This window comes from Aythya fuligula, chromosome 2, assembly GCF_009819795.1.
Source record: "Aythya fuligula isolate bAytFul2 chromosome 2, bAytFul2.pri, whole genome shotgun sequence".
NCBI lineage: Eukaryota > Metazoa > Chordata > Aves > Anseriformes > Anatidae > Aythya > Aythya fuligula.
The window spans coordinates 133,620,946-133,648,411 of NC_045560.1; the positions used below are offsets into that span (position 1 = coordinate 133,620,946).

The following is a 27,466-nucleotide window of genomic DNA, read 5'->3' on the forward strand; positions in this document are numbered from 1 at the left end:
GATTTATTTTTAGATAAAGAACAGCCTTTTGTCAAAAAGATGTGGGTGTACTTGCACGCTGTGGTTTGAAGTAGTAGATTAGAGAAACCTTAGATGTCTGAGTTACTGAACTTTTGTTTTAATCTTCTAAAGAAAGTCAACACTGTACAACTTCCTTAAGCAATGCGGTGAGCTGAATGTTGAAATCACAGGGCACACAAATACAAAGCAGGCAGCAGCAACTCTGAACTGCAGACTACTCAGTAAATGTGTAGTGTTCAAAAGTTACTCTGTACATAGATGTCATGCAGGGAAATAAAGGAAATGTGTACAAGGGAAGGACCTCTCCAAGGAGAGACCAGCAGCTGCTACGGAGCAGTAGCTTCTAATGTCAAGGGAAGAAATGAGGAATAGTCCAATGACTGCCTTCCCAGTACAAAAACAGTTTCACAGCTGTCTGTGAAAGACTGAAAGAAACTGGATGTTGGAAATGTTGGCACAAAAGGAGACATTTCAAGATTTATGAAGACCCAGGTGCTCATGAAGTCATAGAATGGCTGGGGTTGGAAGGAACCTCAAAGACCACCTAGTTCCACCCTCCCTGCCACGGGCAGGGATGCCACCCCCTAGTTCACCAGATGATGTCTGAGTCTTGTGGTCTTCTGTCACTAAAAAACTGAAAATGAATATAAAAACTGCTGATTCATCTCTCTGGGGAATTGGATTTGAAGAGTATAATGTATGAGTGATCACAGGTGTGCCCCTGGGGTGGCTTGAACTCTAGCAGAATACAGTGCAAGTTGCAAAGGTCTTAGTTTTTACAGGGTCATGTACATCATGTTTTAAGCATTTCTCAGATGAAATGTTCTGCCTTTTTTTTTAAAAAAAAAAAAAAGTAAATAATCATTCTGAAGGATCTCCATTGATATTCTGCTGAGCTCTTTGCTTGAGTTGAGTAACAACTATCAAAAATGTTATCCTCAGCAGTCTACAATGGCTGTCTGTTGGAGCAGTGGGTTTTCACAGGAAAACACAGAGGTTCTGATGGTACAAAAACTCACCCTGAAAGTGCAGCAAACAGCAGTAAGTATATCTCCAGTCCTCCAGGAACTACCTCAACAGCTGAAGAACAGTCTTTATAAAGGTGGTGGGTGGACAGGAATTGACCCTGTGGTGATAAACATCACGATACCAAAACACCCTCATTGCTGAATCCAGAATTTGTGTACCTTTGTGATTTGTGTACCATTTTGGACATCCCTGACTAAGCAGCAAGACTGTCAAGAAAAGCCTGATGAAAGACTTTCTGAGGACAAAGTATTTTTTGTCTGGTACCATGTAAGTGGGTTGACTTCATGATAATTGCTGTTGACATGCAGAGATTTCAAGATTCTGTTCCTCAAATTGACACGACATAGTGGCTTCAAATAGCCCAGCTCACCTGGTCAAGACAGGATAATTAACATCATTTCCCATAGCAACGTCATTCAATTGGCTTCTCTGCCACTCCTTGATCTGGATTTTACAAGTTTTTATTCTTTTATTTGCAGAGTAAACGTCTCCCCCTGCCAGAGAGCCAGTTTAAAGAGGGGGAGAAGGGCTCGTCCAATCCTAAAGATCTACAAACAGTAGAGTCTTGAAAAAAATGTCTTGATTAGTCAAGAAAATAAAACAATTAAGGACTTATGACCAAGTTCATGGCAATGGTGGCCACGGCCATTGGATGTAAACAAATAGCACCTTGCATTTATCAGTTAGTCCTGGGTGGACATCCAATTCCCTGAACCACTAAGTGTTTCTCTTTATGTTTTTCTCTGTGGACTCCTGGCCCACCAAATCCAGCCTGTCCCCCTCTCAATTGAGACTCAATGCAAATGAACACAAGTTACAGTGTTACGAGATGACATTATATCTAAATTTACACTTCAGGAGCACAGAAGGCTGTTTTTCATGTAATACTAAAGGAAAAGTACACGAAGTCTCATAAGTTGATGACTGTCATCATGTAGCTTTTAGACTTTCATAACACAAATTGTTCCTCAATAGCCATTTTCAAACACAGCTCTGTCCTTATTTGCAAAGGAAAGGAAATAAGCAGAAACTATACTTGCCTCTCTCCTTTCTCTAAAGGAAATACACTGCTTATTGCTATTGCAAAATTTTTCTGTGTTTATAAGACCGTTTCTAGTCTAGCTGTAGGCTGTTCAAACAAATATTGATGACTGACAATGGGACAAAACCCACTGAGTTTTAAAAACAAATATTTGTTCCAGTATCTGCCATCACATAGAATTGGTGGTTAGCTAGAAATAAATTTGTTACTAACTTCAAAAACGGGAAGAAGTTGGAGCTTATTAACATTAAATATTTACTGTCTATTCAGGCACAAATTCAAAGCTCAGTGTAGCTTATTAATGTCTTGTTTACGAAGTCTTCAAAAACTTCATAAAGTCCTCAAGAAAAAAGTCACTATATGCAAAAATTTATTTAATTAACAATGCCTGTCTAAAAAGAAAAAAGCCTGGTGCTCGCTTCCTTTTTTTTTTTCTCCCCGTAATAGTACTGACAAGAAACAGCCTGAAACGAAATCCTAAATAGATATGATATTTTACTGAGCACTGCTCTAAAGCAATCTTCAAGACCTTAACACGTGCTATCCATAAGCACCAAGCAATGAAAGAAACTTCTCTTTTTCTTTAATAAAAGCAAGATATACAAACTAGTCTTACTGTAACAAGGAACTTGAATCGTCATACGCAACTATATATTACACGCTGTCATCAGCAAACATTTACAGAATAGGACAGTAAATTTTGCTAGAGAATCACTGTAACTTCAAGTGACAATTTATCTTCTCCTTTTCACATTAGGATCATATCTGCAACAGAAAAGAAAATTCATTACAAATTACTATGGCTCCACGATATTTAAACTTAAGCATGCTATGCAACTGATTTTATTATATATTTATAACAAGGGATTGGACAGCATTCATCAGTCCTTTCCCAGACCGCACCTCTGAGAACTACAGTTGATAAAATTTGACTGGATGATGCAGAAGTCAGTACCTGTGCATGAACTGAAGAACCTTTACCAAAATAAGCCTTCACCGCCTTCCTAGCTACTTTAAACCTACTTCATGCATAAGAAAGCTTCTCCAAGCCTGTAATGTCTCCATGTAAGGTCCACTCGTCACCCTGCCTCCTCCACCCAAAAAGTAGGGAGGCACGGGGGCAAAGGGTACTGTATGTATACAACATTTGGCCACAACTCATTCACAGAAAACCTTTCTGTTGCCTCCTACTCCCACAAAGTAATTACTTGCTTTATCTTCCCTTTTGTACAGATTTGGATTGGTTTTTAGTTATTAATAACTATTTTTTAATCCAGAAAGTAGATATCAACATTACAGCAATATGCTTACAGTTTGCCTCTGCTTCATACTGTCATCCCTTGGCTTTCTCTCTCTCCATTTGTGCTTCACCTTCCCTAAATCCTATGTCATTTCTTTGAAATTCTGATGCGCTTTGTATTCATGCATGAATAACTTACGGACACAGCTGAATGATCAGGCAGTTTTACTTCCACTAATTCTGATCTCATTCATTGCTTTTTTTTTTTTTTTGCTTAGGCAGGAAAATGTCCCAACTTGCGAGCCAAATTACATCACCACATAACTACAAAGGTATTAGAAGTTGCTGTCATGAAGCTCAGACTACTGGCAAAAATGAAGTGGGTGATTTTTGAAAGCAATGCTTCATTATTTATTAACTGTTTGTTGACAAGCACAAGCTGATAAAGCAGTAAGGTTCTCTGAGTGGCTTGTACACACATTGATACACAGTATGATGTCTCTTTGATTTGGACTAAAACATGCTTCTTTACCATATGCATTTTTCTACTGTAATACACAATTTTTAGTGTTTGTCAAATTCATGGCAGGTCAGAAGTCACAGAGTAGTTGCTGGTTTCTTTACATAAAAACAAAGAAAATAATGAAACCTTTGCTAACCAAAATGCAGTCCTTATGCTCGGTCTCACAGCATTTCTTTGATTTTATTGCTATAGCATTGTTACAAATCTGAGAAAGTAAAAAAACCACACAGTGCCTGTGGCCTGAAACATAAAGAGGGCTACAAGGATTCCACTACTGCAAGCGAATGTACAAAGAAACAAAATAACTTGCTGGGAATAGAGAATGAAGGGCTGTTACCAAGCATTATCCATTTATTTGCAGTCTTAACAGAGAGTATGATAGCTCCTTCCATTCCTCCTCCATCTCTGTATGTACTGAATTAGCAGTACTTGAAGGTACAGCTTTTCTTTCCAACTCATCTTTACCTTGGAGCATGACTGCTTCTAATTTCATCTTCAAATGCAATTTTCATGGGAAATTGCAGCTGCTAACATTAGCATCACATCAAGTAGTTTTAGTCAGGATTAAGGACAGAATTAGAAGTAGGTTATGATCTGCTGAACGTTAAACTATGTGTTTTAATATTTTTGACTATGGAAACTTCTGTATGTACGAATACCCTAAATAAATCGGAGCTGAGGTCAGAATTTTTCTACGCACGAATGCATGTGAATTATTTAAGTTTCCGCTGCTGTGTTTTGAAAGTCTGGAATTAATCAAGATATTTTGGACCACTTAATCTTCTAGCAGAGCAATCAAGCTGCACCGTAACTTTTTATAAATATCTTCATAATTGTTATGCATTTAAAAGCTGCATTGCAGACTTAAATCTGGATAAAGCGGCAAACTTGGCCTAGAAATTCTCTTTTTTTATTGGAAAGTAGTTAAAAAACATTGAAACAGGATTACGGTTGGAAGTAACTGGACAAGAAATCAACTGAATAAGATGGTTTTCCCTGCTCTTTCAAAAGAGAGATGACAGAAAGTGGTAAGACAACTGAAATAAGGGTTAATAAAACTACTGAAACACTTTAGAGGCAAATGTAATGAAATATGACAAAAATCATAGAAAACATGGCCTTTAATTTTTCAATTGCATGAGTCATTACCTCAAAGATCAAAAAAGAAAGTCCTGCCAATCACTTTGTTTCACAGAACTAGCATTCTGTTGCTTTAGCTTCCTCAACACCAGGACATGCAAGTGCCATGGCCAGTATGAAAGAGGTTGCAAACTCCAGAGTTTTGTTTTTTTTTTTTTTTTAGGAATTCAGATGACTGACTTAAGTGTAATATCAAACCACTCCCTCGTGCTAGCAAACCCTAATGGCACAGAGCCTGACCCTGGAAATCTCTGCCAGCCTTTGTGAACAAACTGGCTTATGCATGAGACAGGAAAGAGCAACATTTCTGTTTGAGAATGTTCTTATTAAAAAACTTATAGCAGGTCTGAACGAAACTGGAAGCTTAAGGCATAAAAAAAATCCTTATGAAAGTCATGTTGGGTACATTCCAGATATGGGAATACATGAAATCTTGATAATAATAGTCTAAGTAGTCGTCTTTTGCAAAATTGGTATTTGTCCAAAAAAGATGTGATGCAAAATAAACAAACACCTTTTGGAAATATGAACATAAAACCCTTACCTAAAGAGATCATCAGCAAGTGATTCTTCTCTTGCACGTCGATTCTGTTCCTGACAAAATAAGATTTTTTCAACATTTGATGTTAGGGATGATGGTAATGAACAATATGGAAGAACAATATACTCCTTCACTAATAATTTTTTCCCTGAAAAAATAAGTTTTCTCCAAGTACACAGAATCAATGTATGTTCCTGATGGATAATGTATCTCATTAGTCAAACCTGTCTACTGCTACTAATGGATTAGTATTCTCCTATATTATTATTATTTTCCTAATTATTATTCTCCTATGAAGAAAGGCTGAGAGAGCTGGGGCTGCTCAGCCTAAAGAAGAGAAGACTCTAGGATGACCTTATTGCAGCATTTCAGTAATTAAAGGGGGCTTATTAAGAAGATGGAGAGCAACTTTTTGCACAGTCTGCTAATGACAGGACAAGGGGGAATGGTTTTAAACTAAAAGAGGGGGGGGATTTAGATTAGGGGTTAGGAGGACATTCTTCACTGAGAGGGTGCTGAGCCATTCTGTGATCAGTTTGTGCAAGTTTTAAGTTTTTGTCAGAAGGTTTGTTTGTGTGTAAGTACTATAGAAATAGTGAAAAATTAGTATGATTGTTGGTATATAAAAGAGATTTTAACTGGCATTATCTACACTCAGAGACAAAAAAAGAGTTAATTAAAAAGTGTTGATGAAACCACATCAGGCTGTGGAAACAAAATACAGCTCATCAGCAAATATTTTTAATGAAAATATTGGAAAAGTGCAATGAAACTGCTACAATGAAATATAAAACTGTTACATAAGAAGGGGAAGGTTTTCATAATAGAAGAAGGCATAGAACTTCTCAGTATCTCTCCTAGTATACTACAAGAGAATTTTACTCAAGTATTTTCTGTTCTGTCCAAGAGAACAGAATACCAATTGCACTGTATAACAATTTGAAAATGGGTTATATAAAAGTTCTTCCCACTTGTGTCACATTTTTAAAAGTCACAAGTTTTCATAATGCTTATTTTGATTATTAAAAATAAAAGATCACTCTCTGTAAGGTTACTGATTTTGCTTTAAATCATTATTACTGATTATTTGATTTTGAAATGTAAACTGAATTCAAATAATCAGGAAAAAAACGAAGAGAGCCTTACCACTGACCTCTGGCTTTCAGTAACTTTTCTAATGCATGTGTTCCTATAAGCATGTGCAATAGCTAATTGGAAGAGGTTTTATTTCAAAACTAAAATTCTGAATTATTTCAGAAATGACCACAGGTTGTTATGATCACTTAAAGAAATCAAGTTTTGGTATTGGTCTTCTTGGAAAAAAAAAGTCCTTACCTCCAATTCTTCTCTTAACCAGTCTTCTAGCTCTGAACTCTTTCTAGCATGGTGAGCAACCAAATCTGATCCTCCAATAATGTATGGAAGTTGTCCTGCCCCTGGATAAGTGACCTATTAGACAATACATTCTTACAGTTAAAATACAAGACAAGCACAATGCAAGAAAAAGGTCTTTTTAAAAGAATTCATATATCAGGGATGAAAGTCAGTCTTTCTTTGAATAACAATTATCAGATGATATTTAAATGAGACTGAAGTGAAAAAAGTATTTATAGAAAGCTATTAAGTCCCTCCTTTTACCAAAGAAACAAAAAAAAGGTGAGGAGTTTTATAAGCTAAATAAATGCAACAGTACATTAAATGAAGTTTGAAAATGTTTTTTTGAAGTTTGAAATGGTTTTTACTGATAGATTCTATTTTACATCAAAATGCATGAACATCTATTAAAGAAAGGTGGAAAAGAACATTTTAAATTTGGGGTAGGATTCTACCTAAAATGACTGCACACTCCCAGAAAGCTGGAAGTTGCATTATCTGACTAATGTTCTCTATATTATACTGAAATGCACTTCTAGTGATCTTATACCATACATATGTTTTTGTTTGTTTGTTTTTTAATGTGAGTTGAAGTGGTACATTTACACTGAACACTATGGATTTTCTTAAATTATCCTCAGGCAAGCTATATCCCCAAGCAAGCTATAGTCTCACTTTTTTAAGATAATAATTTTAGTTTCATTTTGAAATCCAAATTTTATTACATAAAATTCAAGATCCAAAATCAGCATATGCTCTTTATAGATCTTTGGAGAGGTTGAAATACGAGTTTTTGGAAGCGTAATGTGAAGTTACACTTTTACTGAGATTAAAATAGGCATCACTAATGACATATTCCAACCAGCAGCTTGGAATAAGAGACTACAAGTATCTAAAGAATCTGGTATGAGGTAAGCCTTTCTCAGCCTGCTGTACTTTGGTCAGTTAGAAAAATATTTGCAAACAACACAGTAAAATATTGGAATTGTCTCTTTCTCTAGTTACTATTAATGTAGAAATATATTATGAAATATATTAAAAAAATACTAAGGAAATACTTTGAAATATTTTAAACAGTGCCATCTTGTGACCATTTGAAAAACATACCTTTTTGAACTTTTTGAAATTTTTCTGTCCCCTGCAGCTAGTATTGCCAATAAGCTGACTGTTCTGTCTTGGATGGCTGACAACCAAGGATCTAAACTCAGTCAACAGAAGCCTGCTAGGAAGATTGCTGGAGTCATCTTCAATTTTGTTGTGGTCCTTCTGAGGGAAGAAAAAGGATGGAGCACTTCAAGTAACAGGCGTATAAACAGGCATAGAGTACACCTAATGGTGTAAACTTCAGAGAAAGAAATTGTAGTGAGCGCAGCTGAGGGCCAGACTAACTATCTTCAGGGACAGCTCCAGCCCTGACAAAGTACCACTATTTTACACTGAAGTGCAAACTAGAAGTGTCTTAATCTGAGCTGACCCTGCACTCTGGTACACCTGCATAGCGCTCCCTCTTGGTTTGTATTGTTTACACACTGTTTGTTCGTGCAAAGAACATTTATCCTGTTCCTTTTGAACTGGCTACACTCTCCTTCCCCTATTCAGAAGCATTCCATTTCAGTTTCATTTAGCCTTGTCTCCTTCTCTCTGCCACACTGCCATTCCCAGCTATTCTCTCCTCCTTCCTTAATCCATCATCCCTTAGCCATCTCACCTGTAACGAAGAGTTAGTATGATATTTACTATTAATCAGTGTATGTTACATCTATTTTCCCCATAGTCCGTCTTTTCCATTCTAGGTGTAATCTCCTTACAGCAGCTGAAGAGATCGCACTCTTATCCGGTCTTTAAGTACTTACCTAACAAAAACATCAGCACCAGTATTAGCCACACTGCAGAGTTAATACAATTACATTAGGTTTCTGCAGTCTCAGTCACCTTAAGTGTCCATACAAGATAGCTTTACACAAACACGTAGTTAAACTACAGTTCTGTCTTTATACAATCAAGAAGCTGGACTGCACTACTGAAATTTACACGTGATTATTTTAAGGAGATCTATTTTTACACCTTCTTTACCGCGAAATATGATTTGCAAATATTACATCCTTAAAAGCAAAATTCTGATGCATGTTCTTAATGATTCTCAAGGTGTTCAAACTTACAATTGGTTTCTTACCAAGACTGGAGGAGATTCTTGCTTGATCTCACTTTTCTTTTCTAGAGTTAGAACTGATCCAACTTCATCTTCTCTCTGTTGATTAAAGATTGAAATTCAATGAAAATTATGATGGCAACTACATAAAATCACTTTCTGCTCTTTCCTGAGGAATAAACATTTTTCAGATCAATACAAATACAGAGACAGAAAATAAACTGACTGCACTATACATAAAATTTAAAATACTGTCTTGCAAACTCCAGTTACTCAATTATGCATTTTACTCTTAAAGCATTTAAACACTACATATACTGTATACGAATTAGCTGGACAGTAAGCTTTAATAGAAGTATTTTTAAATAGAAGAAAAACGAGTTTTTTCTCTCTTATTCCCTTTTGTGTTGTTGATTTTTTTTTACTAGTTACTTTGCTAGGGTTCTCAATATTGTTGTCCTCTACAAATCTGTATTTTTTTTTTCCAATAAAGTGGCTACTGTTAACTCAAAATCCATTGTTTTCTTAAAAAAATTGCCTTAGTCTCACAAACAGAGAAATAATCAAGAAAACTCATTACAAGCTACTCTATGACTCTATGCATCTGCTCCTTTCCTCTTTAGTTTCTATCTAGTCTAACTGGTTTCTGTTCTTTACGGTGGAATAAGCATGTTCAAAATCAATATAAATATTTAGACAGGAAAGAAAATGATCTGCAACATATGTTTAAAATTAACATGTTTTTTAGATTGAAGTTACAGTTTGCAGGGTACATCAATTTACAAACTGGTAAATGAATATGAAATCAGAATGTTTAAGCTATGATAAAGCTGTATAAATCTAAAGCCAAAAATTTTGAAGCTTCAGGAATTGAAGTTTGGCATCTGGTTACAGCGTATTAGTATATGCAAAATTTTGCTTCCTAGCTCTTGGCTTGTTTTCAAGTGGTACGTTTTCAAGACTTCTGAACAACTCTATAAAGTGGATGCTTCACTAGATAGCAATGTTAGCTAATAAAGTTACAGTGTCTGCCCAACAAAGTCAAACTTACAGAGATTGCATATAAAAGAATATATTAAAAAAAATCCTCTCAGAAATAGTATTTTACTAAGAAAGAATTCCTTCACCAACAAGACCTACCACCACACACATGTATGTTTGACCAAGAACTATCAGTTTAACCCTGTGTTAGCTCTAATCAAATAAACCAATGTACTGAAATAAAGGCTATGATTACTTAAAAATTAAAGTTCTTTACTGATCTTGGAGGTTTCTGAATATTAAAAACAAACAAACAAACAAAAAAACACATTTTAAAAAATAAAAAGCCCTCTTCTTTCACAATAGGTACAAGTGTTTCACATCCTGATGATTTTCTTCCATTTGGACAAGAAAGTTTTTATTTTAGTTTAATATTAGGAATTTAATTTTTCACCAAAGTCCTTTTTTAATTCTAAGTGAAATTCAGCCCATCCATACCTGACCAGACATTCTGTCTATGCAGTTTAATGGTACTATTTATTTATCTTTGAATGGACATTAGTGATTTGAATTGCCTCATACACGAACTTTGAAGATCTTCCACATGACATACCTAGATTCTGACTTGAAAGATCTTGAACACTACTCTGGGTATTCAATGGAAGAGGTCACCCTAAGGTTTCTTTAGGAAATTCATTACATAAATGTAATTGAATATTATTTTAGCATATATATATGTGAGCATTTCAATGACACAACAACGTACAATATTAGAAGTTATTCTTGGACCATGGTGAAATTCTGCTGTCCTACTTGCACTATTTCAAAGATAAAGAGAGGAAAACTGTCAGAATAGAGGCAGTTTTCAATTCACAAAGAAACAATGCTGTGAAAGAACACAAACAAACAAACAAAAAAACATTTAAATGGGTTTAACACTTCAATGTATGAGCAACTTTCTTCATCCTTAAAGAAGCTACTGCATCCCTCGAATACACTTGTAAACTTCGAGACCAGACACCTAAGAAGAATATAACTTACCAACATTTCATTGTCCTCTTTTTGCTTTGCATTTACTTCTTCAATTCTGCTTCCTTTGGCTTCCAGACATCTTTTTTTTCGTATATTGCCTTGAGATTCCTGGTCTTGATTTGCCATTTGCTTTTTCCAGTCTAGGTCTCTGCTTTCAAACACAATTTCTAGTGTCTCTGTATTTTCAGGTAGATCATCTAACTCCTTTCTTTTCTTTGGTGCAGGATTTTCACTACAAGTAATTTTAGTGTCAGTTTTATCACTTCCTAGTTCGTTGCTTTCCTTTGTAAGCTGGATGTTATTTTCCTTTTGATGCTGTTCCTCGCTGTTCCACACCGATGAAGCTGTGGATTCAATGCACTTGGAAACAGGCGATGACCTTTCCTCCAGTTTTGCTAGTTTGGGTACAGATGTTTCTCCTCCTTCTTCGTCTCTTTCTCTTAACCATAAAGTAATTACAAAATGAAGAAATTACAAAAACGTCTTTGAATATGATTAGCTGCATCAGCAATACAACAGTTTCCTTGGCTTTCAACGATGGCATTGTGAAATCTGGATGTAAATACCCTTGAGAAATGGCTTTCCCTTTTCAGAAGCTGATATAAAAATTACCTTTTTATTAGCTTCTTTTTGAATAACGTGTACATCGATGGAGCTAAAATAATTTTCCAGAAACAGCATTATCTTAAAAATAAGGCACATAATGTCAAGAACATTTCAACGTACCTTTTCCTGGCTACTTGGAAGTAATTTGTAATTGAGTTAGACTGCTGACGTGGAGTGGACTCTCTAGGTTTACTGACTTCCGAAATTTTAGACGGAGAGGAAGGATAACTTTTTTGACTAAATGTAGATGTTCTATTCACTCTAGATATCAATGTTCCTGCATTCACATTGCCACTTGTGCTAGGGTTCTCCTTCACAGGGGGTACATCCTGGAAAGCTACTTTTTCTCTTCTGTTCATCTTGGAAGTCTTCTCTATCTCCATACTATAGCAGAGAGAAAAAAATATTAGGTGAACACACAAGAAGTTACCAAGAAGACACACTGTTGTAGAATATCACTTTTAAAAAGCTGACCTGTACTTCAACGTACTTATAAGCAATGTAGGTGTGCTAACAACTGAAACTGTACAATCTGCCACAATAAATATGTTATCATAACCATGAAATAGCTTTAAAACTTGAATACAGTTAAGATAGTCAATCAGATATGCAATAACTACATTTGTATCTAAAAAGAGTCACAGGTCCTGTGACATACTGCTATCTACCACTAAGCAGAAATTAGATTACTGCAGACAACCGATAGCAATTTGTTAAGTGCAGTTTCAAATCCTGTATTTCTTTGTCCATTGCAATGATGCAGTTCCTCTGCCACAAGAGTACTTTATTTGTAACTAGTAGCTTAGAAACTATTTCCATGCATACTTTACCGTGGCTGCTCTTCTATTTCTGTATCAGCTACATATAATGTACTGGTATCTGCAGCAGTTGGCATTATGGTTTCATCCACAGCCAAACTCTGAGAAATGGCTGGCCCTATTCCTGATACAGTAGTACTTCTAGTTAGAGCTGCAAGATCAACATAAGAGAAGAATTAAAAGGTTAGTAACCAGTCTGCTTCTCTATGCATGTATTATCACACTACCACCACTAGTAATTGATTGGGTGAGATTTTTGTAAAATGGTATTAATGCAATTAATAGTAATTTAAAATACTATTATTTAATACTATTATATAATACTATTATATAATAGTATTTTAGTATTTTATAATAGTATTACTATTAATAATAGTAATTTAAAAACAAAACAAAACATAACCACCAAACAAAAAACAACCTGAAAGAACCAGGCTCTAAATGACCAAATTCTGGGATTGTTTTAGTTAAACATCCTGCTGAATTAAGTTATGGAATTTTGCTTAAATAAAAATGAAGCACCATGGGAAGTTACTTATTAATATGGTCATAATGTAATTTATAGATCGTGTAATACATATGCAAAACTGTCAGAGCACAAAATCCACAATCCCTTTACATTTAGTGTTTTATCACGACCTGTTAACTTGGGGTCATTATACTGCAGATTACCCCTAATAATACAAAACCATCATTATAAAAAAAATCTTAGAATAAATACCTTCTACGGCCAAATTCTCACAATCCCTATAGTGAGGGGACTGCCTTACATATTGTTTGCTGCTCTGTCTAGTCACTTTATTGTCACTTTATTTATTAAAGCACAGCATTAATGCTCTACAGAACAGAAAGAATCACAGAATCACAGAATTTTCTAGGTTGGAAGAGATCTCAAGGTCATCGAGTCCAACCTCCAACCTAACGCTAACAGCCCTCCACTAAACCATATCCCTAAGCTCTACATCTAAACGTCTTTTGAAGACTTCCAGGGATGGTGACTCCACCACTTCCCTGGGCAGCCTGTTCCAGTGCCTCACAACCCTTTCAGTGAAGAAGTTCTTCCTAACATCTAACCTAAAACTCCCCTGGCTCAACTTAAGCCCATTCCCCCTCGTCCTGTCACCAGGCACGTGGGAGAACAGACCAACTCCCACCTCGCTACAGCCTCCCTTGAGGTACCTATAGAGAGCGATAAGGTCGCCCCTGAGCCTCCTCTTCTCCAGGCTGAACAAGCCCAGCTCCCTCAGCCGCTCCTCGTAGGACTTGTTCTCCAGGCCCCTCACCAGCTTCGTCGCCCTTCTCTGGACCCGCTCAAGCACCTCGATGTCCTTCTTGTAGCAAGGGGCCCAAAACTGAACACAGTACTCGAGGTGCGGCCTCACCAGAGCTGAGTACACGGGGATGATCACCTCCCTAGCCCTGCTGGTCACACTGTTCCTGATACAAGCCAGGATGCCGTTGGCCTTCTTGGCCACCTGAGCACACTGCTGGCTCATATTCAGCCGACTATCCACCATCACTCCCAGGTCCTTCTCTGCCTGGCAGCTTTCCAACCATTCCTCTCCCAGCCTGTAGCTCTGCTTGGGGTTATTGCGCCCCAGGTGCAGGACCCGGCACTTGGCCTTGTTGAACTTCATGCAGTTGACCTCAGCCCATCGGTGCAGCCTATCCAGATCCTCCTGCAGAGCTTTCCTACCCTCAAGCAGATCGACACACGCACCTAACTTGGTGTCATCTGCGAACTTACTGAGGGTGCACTCGATGCCCTCGTCCAGATCATCGATGAAGATATTAAAGAGGACCGGCCCCAGCACCGAGCCCTGGGGGACGCCACTAGTGACTGGCCTCCAACTGGACTTGGCTCCATTCACCACGACTCTTTGGGCCCGGCTATCCAGCCAGTTTCTAACCCAACGAAGCGTGCGCCAGTCCAAGCCAAGAGCAGCCAGTTTCTTGAGGAGAATGCTGTGGGAGACGGTGTCAAAAGCCTTGCTGAAGTCAAGGTAGACCACATCCACAGCCTTTCCCTCATCCACCCAGCGCGTCACTCTGTCATAGAAGGAGATCAGGTTCGTCAAGCAGGACCTGCCTTTCATAAAGCCATGCTGACTGGGCCTGATCGCCTGCTTGCCCTGCAAGTGCTGCATGATGGCTCTCAGGAGGATCTGCTCCATGAGCTTTCCTGGCACTGAGGTCAAACTGACAGTTTGGCCTGTAGTTTCCCGGGTCTGCCCTCCGGCCCTTCTTGTAGATGGGCGTCACGTTTGCTAGCCGCCAGTCGATTGGGACCTCCCCCGATCGCCAGAACTGCTGATAAATGATGGACAGTGGCTTGGCCAGCTCCTCTGCCAGTTCCCTCAGTACCCTTGGGTGGATCCCATCCGGCCCCATCGACTTGTGCACATCTAAGTGCCGTAGCAGGTTGCCAACCAGTTCTTCATGGATAATGAGGGCCACATCCTGCTCTCCATCCCCTTCCACCAGCTCAGGGTACTGAGTATCCAGAGAACATCCGGTATTGCCGCTAAAGACTGAGGCAAAGAAGGCATTGAGCACCTCCGCCTTTTCCTCATCTCTTGTAACTAAGTTTCCCCCCGCATCCAGTAAAGGATGGAGATTCTCCTTAGTCCTCCTTTTTGTGTTGATGTATTTATAGAAACGTTTTTTGTTATCTTTAACGGCAGTAGCCAGATTGAGCTCCAGATGAGCTTTGGCCTTCCTAATTTTGTCCCTGCACAGCCTCGCTACTTCTTTAAAGTCCTCCTTAGTGGCCTGCCCACTTTTCCAAAGCTTATAAACCCTCTTTTTCCTCCTAAGATCAAGCCACAATTCTCTGTTGAGCCAGGCCGGTCTTCTTCCCCGCCAGCTCGTCTTTGGGCACGTGGGGACAGACCGTTCCTGCGCCATTAAGACTTCCCTCTTGAAGAGCGCCCAGCCTTCCTGGACCCCTCTGCCCTTCAGAACCACCTCCCAAGGGACTCCACCAACTAGTGTCCTGAGCAGCTCAAAGTCAGCCCTCCGAAAGTCCAATACAGCGGTTTTACTGGTCCCCTTCCTGGCCTCGCCAAGAATAGTGAACTCCACCATTTCGTGGTCACTCTGCCCAAGACAGCTCCCGATGATCACGTCCTCCACCAGTCCTTCTCTGTTTGTGAAGAGAAGGTCTAGCGGGGCACCACCCCCGGTAGGTTCACTAACCAGCTGCGTCAGGAAGCTATCTTCCATGCTCTCCAGAAACCTCCTAGAACATACACAAATCTCTATTCTCTTACAGATTGTCTTCTCTAAGTCAAAGGCTACTAAGGCTATTTTAACATTTAAGTCTCATAGAATCTATGACAGCATTATCCTTTCAGACAACCCATTCTTTATACATTCATTTATTCATTTTTTTTTCTTTCCACTGTAACCTACAGAGGAACAACCAACCTACAGAGACACCCACGTCTCCTTGAGCTACCGCAGCTGACATGATCTTACATGATTACTGCAACTTATACGTGTAAGGTAACAGTATCTTGCTATTTATTTTTGAGGCAAGATTGGAGGAAAAAGTCTTGCTTACAATCCCTTTGATTTGCAACACATACATAGAAGTTTCTGATAATCTCCAAACACCAGGACAGATTCCCTCTTGACAAATAAATTGCAAACATAACTATCTTAAAAGACTGATGTACTATCTTTCAATGTAAATTAATAAGGCAATTTAATTTTTATCTAATTGAGTTATTCTGACAGGAAAACAAGAGTCAGCATTCCTAATTTATTCAGCTGTCTACAGGGTTAATATCGTTAAATTTAACCTGAAAGTCTATTTTTATTGCTATTATATTAGCAAATACAAGTTATGTTTCATGACAAATCATGGAATGTCCAACACCAAACTATTACTTTAGCATATGTGGCAATGCTGTCTCATTGGTTACTTTATGATTAAGTTTGATTTTGAAGTGGGAGTGTGTGGGGAGAGTTTCCCTAAGGCAAATTCTTTTGTGTGCAAAGAAAGCAAGCCTTTACTTGATTAAGTTGGTTCTTATTCTCTCCAGTTTTTAAAGTTCATCTATTATCTATGAAAAGACCAGGATAGTCTTTTCATACAAGATAGAATAGGTTGGAAGTCAGAACTACTATATAGATATTGATTTAGCAGCCATTAAAAACATGAACTTCAAGACTGTTTATAAACACGTTTCCTTTAAACTGATTCCGTTTTTTACACTAACTTTAGATCTGTTACTCTTTTATTTACATTTATATGTCAGTTTTCAATGCAGTTTACTGGAAACCATTTAAAAAATTACCTTTTCAAACCTGCATACAATTTTCAGTGTCATTCTATTTAAAAACAAACAAAAAAACCAGCCTCTTTATTGCTGTTAAATTATTACTACCCTTCTTCCAATTACCTTTGCTACCAGGCTGGTTTTTAGGGTTGCAGAATGTTTCTGTAGACCTGAAGATAACCGCCAATCCGATTTCTGCTTCGGGAATAGCCCTGAGATCATTACTGTTAACACAAAAATAAAAACACCACAAATAGTTTGAAGAAAAAACAAAAAAAAAAAGAGAGAGTAAGAAAATCTTTCAATACAGTTTCAAAGATGAAGAGGCAAACGAGCAGAGATATGTCAAGGTACAAAAAAATTCAGTCCAGATTACTATTTTCCACGATATGGCAAGTCAACATAAGTATCCATTATCATAGACATGTCCATACACACCTCCATGTTTCCTGCTTCCGTAGCCCCTGTCTAGTTCCAGTAATGTGGCTAAGTAATCATCTCCCCACCTGATCTCTGGGAATTTAACTGACTGTGGTGTACCTCTAGTGTATATGAATGGAAAAGTGACTTCAAAGACTTAAGTCGCTCCTTTTACAGGAGATATCAGCACACACACCTCTGCTGTACTGCAGCCATGAAAGGAACAGGAATGCAGTTGTTTTCTTTGTTTAGCAATGCAATTCATGGGGACTAGGCTTAACTAGTAGGTTAAGGGGTGGGATTGTGTTTTTTTACAATGCTATAATGACCAGTGTTATATAGAACACAAGCTGCTTTTCACAAACGTTATATGCAAGTAGTTAGACAGCAATGAAACGTATGATCTCAAAGTGCTATTTCACGTTTTCCTTGAAATAAGTATGCTTTAAAAAAAAAAAGATTATCTATCCTGTTTTTAAAATATTAACTCATTTTAAATAGAAGAAAGAGCTCTTACTTTCTGTAACTTCAAATCAATTCAGTAACAATGAGTTAAAGAAAGAACCCCTCCAAAAACCTCAAATCCTCAGAGCCGCCAAGTCCTTTATTTCCTATTTCAAGAAATTTTACTTACTGTGCTGTTTACATAAAACAATTAAGAAAATGTCCTCATCCTAAACATCCTACTGCTTCAGTATGTATGCAAATATCATGACTAAATCAGTGCAGAAATCCTGAAATTACCCTACCACTGTTCAAGACAACAATGATTCACCTTTGCAAGACATTCAGAATGGAATCAGTCCAGTTTCTCATGGACTCGGATCCTAGGATCTGGGAGTTTGTCAACCCCACATCAACAACACAAACTTCAGGAGAAACCAGTGAAGAAATTTCTTTTCTTCCCTCCGCCATCAATTTTGCTTCGCCTCCTCCAAGAATGACAGCCGGACCCAGTTTCTTGTACTAAGTAAAAAATTAAAATAAAAATATCTTAAAATAAGTAGGTTAGCATACTTCTAAATACAAGCACAATACTTATCATTCATAGATTAATGCAGAAGTGATGGGTTCTGTTTCTACCCCTGTATTTCATCTTGCTTAGGCCGCTGTCTTGTAAAATGATAAACCTGTTGAAATCTTTCTCTCCTGATGAACCGAGAATGAGTCTGAATTCAGAGAGGACAGAATATGTGCTTAGCTGCCCCTGTAACACCTTTGCAGGGTAAAGCTCAATTACCTGCTTTGCAGTTAGAAATACAAAAGTTTTTCCAAAGAATATTCTTTTCCTTTCTTGATGCTCTGATAAATCCAGGTTTTCAGTACCAATAGAAGGCTCATCAACTGGAGGATAAAAGCTGCAAGAACAGAAGATTAAAGTTACAAAATTTAGAGTTACGTATCAGTACTGATTGATAGTCCTTCCCACTGTAAGGAAAAGCTCTGAGTTAAAACACTGCACTGCTTTGTTTCTGTTTAAACTATTTATATAAATATTTCTTCAAGAGATAAGAGGAAAAAGAACCTTTCACTTCCCAGTATCTAAGCTTAGACCATGACTTTCTACCACAGTAACTAAAAGAACAACACTTCTAGTTGTTTTTAGTCAGCCTTCCTATTTTAAACATCCACTCTCCAGACCTATACACTCTCCACTAACTACCCTGACAAACAAGACTGCTATCTCATTACCTTAACAGGGGACTTCACACAAAAGCAGACATCTTGCTTGCTCTATCCTTCACGTTGGGACAGCCACCCCAGTTCCCTTGTATTGGATCAAGAAATTGCACTCTGCTACACTAGATGACAGCCTACTAATCTGACAGAAAGTTAAGTACGCTTTCCTTGGCGGTGGCTCTGAGAACTGAACTGATTCACTCTGCAGCTTCTCAAACTTTTTTGTCTGAAAATAACCAGAAGTCCTGTTGGGGAACAGATTAGGTAGAAGTAAAACCCTAATCTTAAATTCTAATTTTTGTGTCCTGTGATCTCAGCTTCAGTTAACAGCAGCATGGACACATCAGAAGAAGCCTCTAAAACAACCATTTTACTGGTAAGTTCACAACAGTTCACAACTCTTGGAGCCACACATTTACTCCTGCAGCAGACCTGACAGGTGAAGGCATGTGCTGGAAAGGAGGTGAGAAAAAAGATGGTGAAATGCCAAAAACTGGTTTAACAACCCAAGAAATTACATATATATATGTATTCATACATACAGATGTAGTTTTTTTTTTTTTTTTTTTCCTTACTTATGCAGAGATTAGCAGGTTCTAAGCACGAAACGAACTCCACAAAATGCTGGTATATTAAAGTTCCTGTAAAAATTTATGCATTTATTACATAAGTAATTTCACCATCTGTAAACATAAAAACACTCTTCTTGGATACTGACAATATTCACATAGGTAAAGCTGAACACAAGAATAAGCCCATGTTCAAATATGTAATTCAATGAGGATAGGCTAGAGTGTACTAAAATACTTACAGTCAATTCTAAATCATTTTTGTTCTATCGTGTTCTTCCCAATCACTTCCTAAAGCTTGATGGACACAACTGACTAACATGAAATTCAGGTTCCAAAAAAGCATTTGAGAAATGTCAGTGACTGTTCAAGTTTTGTTTACAGAAATATTGTTCAATTACTTCATTTGAAGGTGAAATAGATAAGATAAATTCCACTGATTTGAAGAAACAGGGCACCTCAGATTTTAATTACTAGGCCAGAGGGCTTCAGATACTGAGTCTCATAAAGATAGTTATTAACCTGTCATAAATACTGGCAAGAGTCATCTTTAAAAATCAAAGAATGAGTAAAAAGGGAGAAAGAACAGTTCCATTACTTCATATTATTTCATATAGGGCTGTACTTATGCCGTCATTCGTGAACTCTTCAGGCATTTTTTTCCTTCCACAGCTTATCAGAGATTACTAGAAGACTCGGGTAATAGTGTTATAATAATAAAACAATAAAAGGCCTCAAATAAGAAGCCACACTGATAATGTGAACTGCAGGTTTGCAATTCTGTGAAGTCTTGATATAATCCAAAAAGAGTTTTAATGCTTTTGAACTTTACAACTTTCTCAACACTAGGATTTTGGGTGGGATCAATTCTACAGTAATAATCAACGTTCAGTTGTCACTCTGCATCACCACACTAATATGCCTTTCATATTTTAGATCCAAACTATTACTGCCCCAAGTTGTTCGGTGTCATGTGGATGTACCAGCTCTAGCTACGCTGCACAATGTGGATATTCCCTATGAAAGTTCAAAGCATTTTTAGAAAACTGAATACAAACAGCTGCTACGTAAATTTTGAGTATTTTGAGTATCTTCCCACAAGCTACACCTATTTTAAATAGGTGATCCGTAAAAGATCACCTATTTAAAATATTGTAATTATTTTAAATATAGATCTCACCAGCTGCCTCATTTAGCTTGACACAGAACTCTCTCTTTGAAAGCTAAATAAGGGATACTTTGCTAGCGTCGATGACATTTAGTGAGCTCAACTCCTCCAGGGGTCTTAACAGTTAATAAAAACATTAAAAAAAGGGAAACGTATTCATTAGATTCTATTTTACAGAGCATTTAACAGCTCAATTTTACTGTCATTTCTCTATTAAAAAACTGGACAAAATGCACCCTGGTGCCAAGAGCCCCAACCACTATTTGGTACTCTAACAGACAGTAACAGCAGCCTTACAGCATGGTGACATTACATCAAGCAAATTTCAGACTGCACATCCAATTGATTCCTTTCTATGGCTTGTACTACCTGTACTGTTTAGATCTGCCAAAAAATCTCGTTCAATATTCCTGACAGGATTCTCAACAATTTCTGTTTAGTTTTCTCCCATGCTTGTAGAACAATGTAGAAGTATAAATAGATGGAAAAGTTGCAATTCATGAAGTTTCCCCCTTTCTTTTGTAGCTGAAGACCACTTTATGTCACTCTAAGATGACCTACTTGATCTATTCCATAAACCTTTGCAAATGTAAAATGGTATCTTGAAACTCGAGAGTTTGCTCCAGGTGGGCACCTGCATTGTTCTAACATTGGAACGGGCTACCCAGGGAGGCGGTAGAGTCCCCATCCCTAAAGCTATTTAAGGGACAAGTGAACATGGCACTGAGGGACACAGTTTAGTGATACAACTTGGCAGGTCAGGTTGGTGGTTGGATTTGACGATCTTGAATGTCTTTTCCAACCTAAATGTTTCTATGAATAAACTCAAAAACTAACCATGTACTGGGAAAATACATTTTCATAATGAAGTGAGGTTGATGTTGTTTATACAAATCTAATTTTCTTCATTTTAATATATCAACTCCCAAAAGAGTTTTGACATTGCATCAAATATATCATCATAAAGATTGCTATACCAACCTCTGAAAACAAGTTCCTATCTAGAGCTAGTAACATCTCTAAATGTATTATCAATTTCAAGAGCTCATTTTATAGCTCTAGGGATGAGAGCAAGAAGATTGCCTGAAGATTAAAATGTGTTTCATGTTAGGCATTCTTCCACAAATAAACTTAATGTAAGTCACGTATTCTGTCAAGTCTGAACACAGATGTGCAGTTATGTGATAATCTAGCTTCCATAAACTTAATTCTGTGACATTTCAAACATGATACTTACCTTTCAGGAGTTGGCAACTGTTGCCTGGACTGAACAGCTTTGATTAATTCTCCAAAAAACTCTGGTTTTATAATTGGTCGTCCACAAATTAAGGCACATATAGTCTGAAAAGAAAGGAAAACATGTATTTAACATATGGAAAAAATGCAGCTAGAATATGGTCCAACTGACTTGAGCTTTGCAGTATTTTAGATGTGGAAGACATCACACAAATACAACTGTACTTGATTTTACTATGGAAAAAAAGGATAGTTTTACCTCTAACAGCACAGTTTTTAGTTGTTATCCTGACCAAAGTTAGGAAAATGTGTAAGGTAGCTGATGAAAATCAATGAGAGTCTTCAAAAGAAGAACTAAAGCTCCAGGACACAAAGCAATGACACTGTGTTTTTGCCACTAAAAAGGCTTGTGCAAGCCTCGAAAAATAATGCTTAAAAATCGTAGACTGGCTAAATAAGCATTAATATTCAGTTTGTACAATTATATTGAATATAGTCACGTGGAAGTTAAAAAGGCTACAAATTCTTCCCAAATAAAGTGTGCTTCTACTAAACTATCTGAAAGTTAACACAAAAACTGAAAATGAAGACACCGACAAGGAAGATGAAAGCTAATAAAAATTCCTTCCTTCATTTAAAAATGCAAAACGCCAGCAGAAATGAAAGAACAGCATACATAAAAATTTTACACTAGGCAAATACTTAGAATGGTAATTAAAAGAGTAAAATCTAAGCAAATACTGACTAGACAGATTTGTTTTACACAACCAGAACTATGTTACCTTTAGTGCTTCTATTAACTTGGATATGAAGTTCCATAGTTTAAAAGTAAATGGTTCTCTCCAAAAGAAAGTGATTTTTTGTTTTTTAACCATCCTAGTATTTCTCAGCAGCCTCAACTAGGCTGATGCTAGTTTAGGTTAGCTCTGATCCAAATTACAGTGTGGATGCATGAAAGGCACAACTAGAACAGGAGAGGGAGCTGGAGGATAGTGGGAGGAGACTCAACACTAACATTTACTCAGGGATTTTGGAACTGAACCATAGAGAAACTTAACAGGGTAGTATATGAGAGAACTAGCAAAAACAATAACAACAACAACACAAAACAAAAACACAAAACAAACAACCATGCATACAAAAGAAACAACCTACCAAACAAAAAAGCCATCTTTTTTAACAATGGATTGGCTTTTCCACAAACATTATGGCAACACTATGAGGGAAAAAACAAACAAACAAAAGAACATTTTTCAAATACAACTTTTTCCCCCTTTCCATTTTTATTTCATTTTAAAATGGTATTTTGGCTTTTAAACTGAGAATAAAAGCTTCTCTATCAAAGCTTTCACCAAGGTTACCACAACTTCTCTATCCATCCTTTTCCCACTCACTCCTTTATCTGAACAACTTTTTCAACTTTTTTCATTTTCTCTCCCTCCAACATGTATCCTTCAAAATTTGGAAAAGGAAAAGTTTACAGAGAAGAGAAAGAAGACTTTACAGAGAAAAAAAATGTCTAGATAAAGCCAAACAAAGCTTCGCCATGATCTTGACCACATCTAGAATTTAATTCACATTCATAGAAAAATTGCAAAGCAGTTCCATCAATATGCAAAAGCTCAACATACCTTAACAGTAACTTTTACTGATGCCATTACAAGGTGAGTACACTCTTTCGTCCATTCATTCACTACAAGACCTCCCAGGAGCTGGATGGCTTGATTTAACTCCGTTTTCTGAGCAGCGTCTAAACACGAGGAGCAGACAACCAAAGACTCATACTCCACTCTGCAAAGAGCAAATCAAAGAGAATTGCTTTGGTAACTTTGGTAAAGCACTCTGACAAACAGAGCTGTCTTAACAATCATGTTTGTCTCACAGAGAACACTCAAAAACTAAAAAATAAATGACCCTGTTAGTCCTTATATAGATCAAAGACTGCTTTAAAATTTCCAAAAAAAAAAAAAAAAAAAAAAAAAAAACATATATACTAGCTTTCACTCAGAAAAATTAACAACATTTTGATTTCATATTTGAAATGTTTCTAAGGACTTTTTGGTCTCAAGAAGGCGCACAGACATCAATTAAAACCTTCTTCAAGAACACTTCAAGGTTTAAAATTGGGAAATACGTCAAGAAATTCAGTATGGGCTTTCAAATGCAAAAAGTATGCTCAACAGAACAGTCCATGAACAGACTGGTATTTAAAAGACACAAGCTTTGAAGAATGCAAGCTAGGTAACTTTTTTCTAAGATTGCCCTTACACCTGACCGCATGCCTAGTTATATTTGTAGATCATCCACATATACACCTAGTTAAATCTGTGGATTGCCCACATAGCATATGCACACAGCATACCAAATCCCATGACTTGACTTGGTTTAGTCTACAAAGGAGAAAGAAATTTACATAACCTTTCTACTACAAAATTCACAATGCATCTGGTCCTATGACATAAACATAACTGATAAGTGTTGCAAGAACTATCTAAAATATCCAGAATAATTTATTGTAACAAGTGGTGGAGGCTGTTTTTATTGGCTATTTGACTGTTTTTAATGCCAAGTAATATCAGTAGCAGTGACAAAATTAAGAGTTAAGGAACAAAGCCAACATCTGGTTACTTTAATGTTGGTTTTAGTGGTCATTCGAATTGGTTCTATCCACTTGTCACTTCACCTAAAGGAGCACTTTGTATGCTCACACAGGTAACACTGGCTACAACATTAAATTTGAAAAAAATGAGCAAGTTGCGTTCCCTAAAGAGGAGCATACATGTATATCACAGCAACGAGCATTCAATGGCTAGTGCTTCACAAAGCTCTCACAGTTCTATCCTCATTAAGTTACCAACAGCTAACAAGGGCTTATCTGAACTGTGTCCCTCCTTTAAACCTTCCTGCCTCCTTTAGAACCATTTAGCTTTTAGAATTTTCTCAACTAAGATTTTGTTCTTTACTTAAGAAAGCCTGAAAGTACTTGCTATACATGACACATCTTCTAAATGCCAATGCTAAACTATATATAGTTTTAATTCCTTAATTTATAATAATGAATCGTTATTATAAAAATACGTATTCAATAAAGGTTTCAGAGCAGGTTGTGGAACACAAATATTATTCATCTCTTTTGCTTTCTAAAACCTTTTTAAACATTTAACATCATTTACATTTTTTTATTGTACTATTGCTTGCCAAGTTCTATGATGTGCTAAAATACTCTTTTTAAAAGCTGCATTTTTTTTTTTTACTTAGTATTTTACAATCAGTCTAAGTACTTCTTCTTACCTAAACTTGCTGTTAAAGACTCCAAAATTGACCCTGTCACCAGACTGCAAAAGCCTTGAAGATCCATTCATGTTTGATCCATTAACAAACGTACCATACTTGGAGGTATCTCTTATAGTTAATGTAGGGACTGGGACAGACTGGCTCTGAAAACAAACATAAATAAGTCTTGACAGTTTATCAGAAACAGGTTATATAACAGAAATTCCATCTGATTGTCTTCAAATTTCTGTCCACAGAAATTGCAACATGTAAATGATAGTAAAATGCTGCCTGCTAATTCTCCTTGGAACATTTTTATTCTCCACAGTCCCCTAATTAATGATGTGGAGTAAAACATGAACTCCAGAACCTAGCCTGCAATGATAAAACTGCAGCACTTTTCAGACCCATGACTTCTTTCTCTAAAGCTTGTCTGTGCAATGAAATTTAATCACATAATTTTCCTACTGGGATTATTTTATTAAAAGTTCCCAATCTTTTCACTCTAGAGTAAAAGGGAATGCCCAGATAGGAGCCTGCAACAGAAGCATTATGCCACCAAATTTTTCAACAGACAAGTACCCCAGAAAAAAATATAAATAAATAAATAAAAAATCAAGACTAAGGAAAGAAGGTGATCAATGGTTCTGCTCCAGCTGTATTGTCATGGTAAACTGAGCTGTCAACACAGTGTATTTTTAATACAGTAAAATGTTGGCAACTCACCTGGGTCGTTTCAGGATGACTCACTGTCAGAACTGCATGACTTCGACTGATGGATTGATCGTCCTGAATTAAAATTGGACAGTTTCTGCGTCCAACAACATAATCTGTACCAACTAACAGCCGATATGGCTCCCCTGAAAATAAAAAAAGAGACACAAAAAAAAAGCTTACAAAAAACTCCAAGGCACCCAAAATACTTCAGAATAATTCAGAAATTTCTAACCCTTAAACTTGTCATACATCATTTAATAGGCTGATGAGAATCACACATGTAGTTTATGGACAACATCTGTTTCTTCCTCTCCCCTTTGCTACATCCATTATAAAAGGATACATTTCATGAAACACAAAGCAGTTACAGAAGTGGTGGCACACTTTATCAAGGACAGTATGTTTTTAATAATATGTTATTTCTTTTCACTTGCTTTACTGCCTCATAAAAGAAGTACACAGTACACAAATCTTGCAGGCACATAACTTATTTACTAAATTATTATCAGAATAAAATGCCTCCCTAACAAATGCTGGAAGATCTGCAAGGTAAACCAAATTGATATTTAGCATGTTCTGCCTCTGACTTATGCTTCGGTCATTCTTGGTATTTGTGAGCTAGATCACACAGCTTCCTAACAGTGCATGGCTTGACTGCATCCAAAAGGTGTAGGTCACCTACTAGCCTGTGGTGTACAAGCAGTTTTTATTCATGAAAATGAATGAATTAGAAACTAAACGCTACTTATCAACTGTGGACGAATAACTTTCAAAATACCAACAGTGTAGAACCGATCACCCTGATTACAAAGCCAATAGTAGCATTTTGACTCTTGCTCCAGAGTTTTCTAGGCAGTAAGAGATCAAACCCTGTTCAATGGGATTACATGCCGCTGCCCCCGAGAAGTAAAGCAAACATCCTGAAGGCACTCCTAAAGAATGAGGAAATAACGAGCAGATGCAGTGGTGACACGAGTGCTCTTTATGAAAAAAAGAAAAAGCATTTAAGTCAATAAAAACATTTTTATGTGCTATCTCTCAGAGCTAATCAATACATCAAAGCTGCAAATAAGCTGAGGAAGAGAGGCAGAGTGACAAGACAGTTTCAAAACCCCGCATTCAAGAAATAACACGAGCCTTGCTCCTTGAAACACAGCAGCCAGGCATTGTTCCCGCAGGCAGAGCCCCCGGGACTGCCTTCTGCCCCTCAGCTCGGCTCCCCGGGTGCCGCAGGGCCGCCTTGCTTCAGGGGCAGGAGCACACCCGGGGCCACCGGGCGGGCACAAAGCAGCTGCCCAACCCCACCAAAGCGCCCGGCCCTACCCCAAGGAACCGCAGCGGGCCTGCAGGGCTGACGCGCAGAAGGAAACCCCGCTGGGCACCGCAGTGGAGGCCGAAGGAGCGGCTCCCGGGGCTCTGAAGGGAACGCCCGGCTCGAGGCCCGCCCGGGACCCCTCGGGCTGCGGGGAGGAAGGGGGGGGGGGGGGGGGCTGCAGCCGCCGTGCCCTCACCTGCTCCCGCGGCGGGCACCAGCTTCCACATCGCGGCGGGGGGCTGTTCCTCGGTGAGGGGCTGCGGTTCACCGGGCCGGGAAGGAACCAGGACCGGGACCGGGACCGCC

At 37.7% G+C, this 27,466-nt stretch overlaps 1 protein-coding gene across 1 annotated transcript; it reads right to left on the reverse strand.

The window, feature by feature from the left end:
• Positions 1-2,658: 2,658 nt before the first annotated feature.
• Positions 2,659-27,466, reverse strand: NBN (nibrin). The gene is made up of 16 exons (XM_032182786.1): positions 27,357-27,466; positions 25,855-25,988; positions 25,147-25,292; positions 23,487-23,646; positions 21,857-21,960; positions 18,443-18,560; positions 17,978-18,168; positions 16,906-17,006; positions 12,509-12,647; positions 11,799-12,062; positions 11,082-11,511; positions 9,084-9,158; positions 8,018-8,176; positions 6,872-6,985; positions 5,540-5,589; positions 2,659-2,857 (listed from the first exon to the last, which is right to left on the reverse strand). Exons 1-16 carry the CDS (start codon positions 27,385-27,387, stop codon positions 2,827-2,829), a joined length of 2,247 nt encoding a protein of 748 aa, XP_032038677.1. The 5' UTR covers positions 27,388-27,466; the 3' UTR covers positions 2,659-2,826.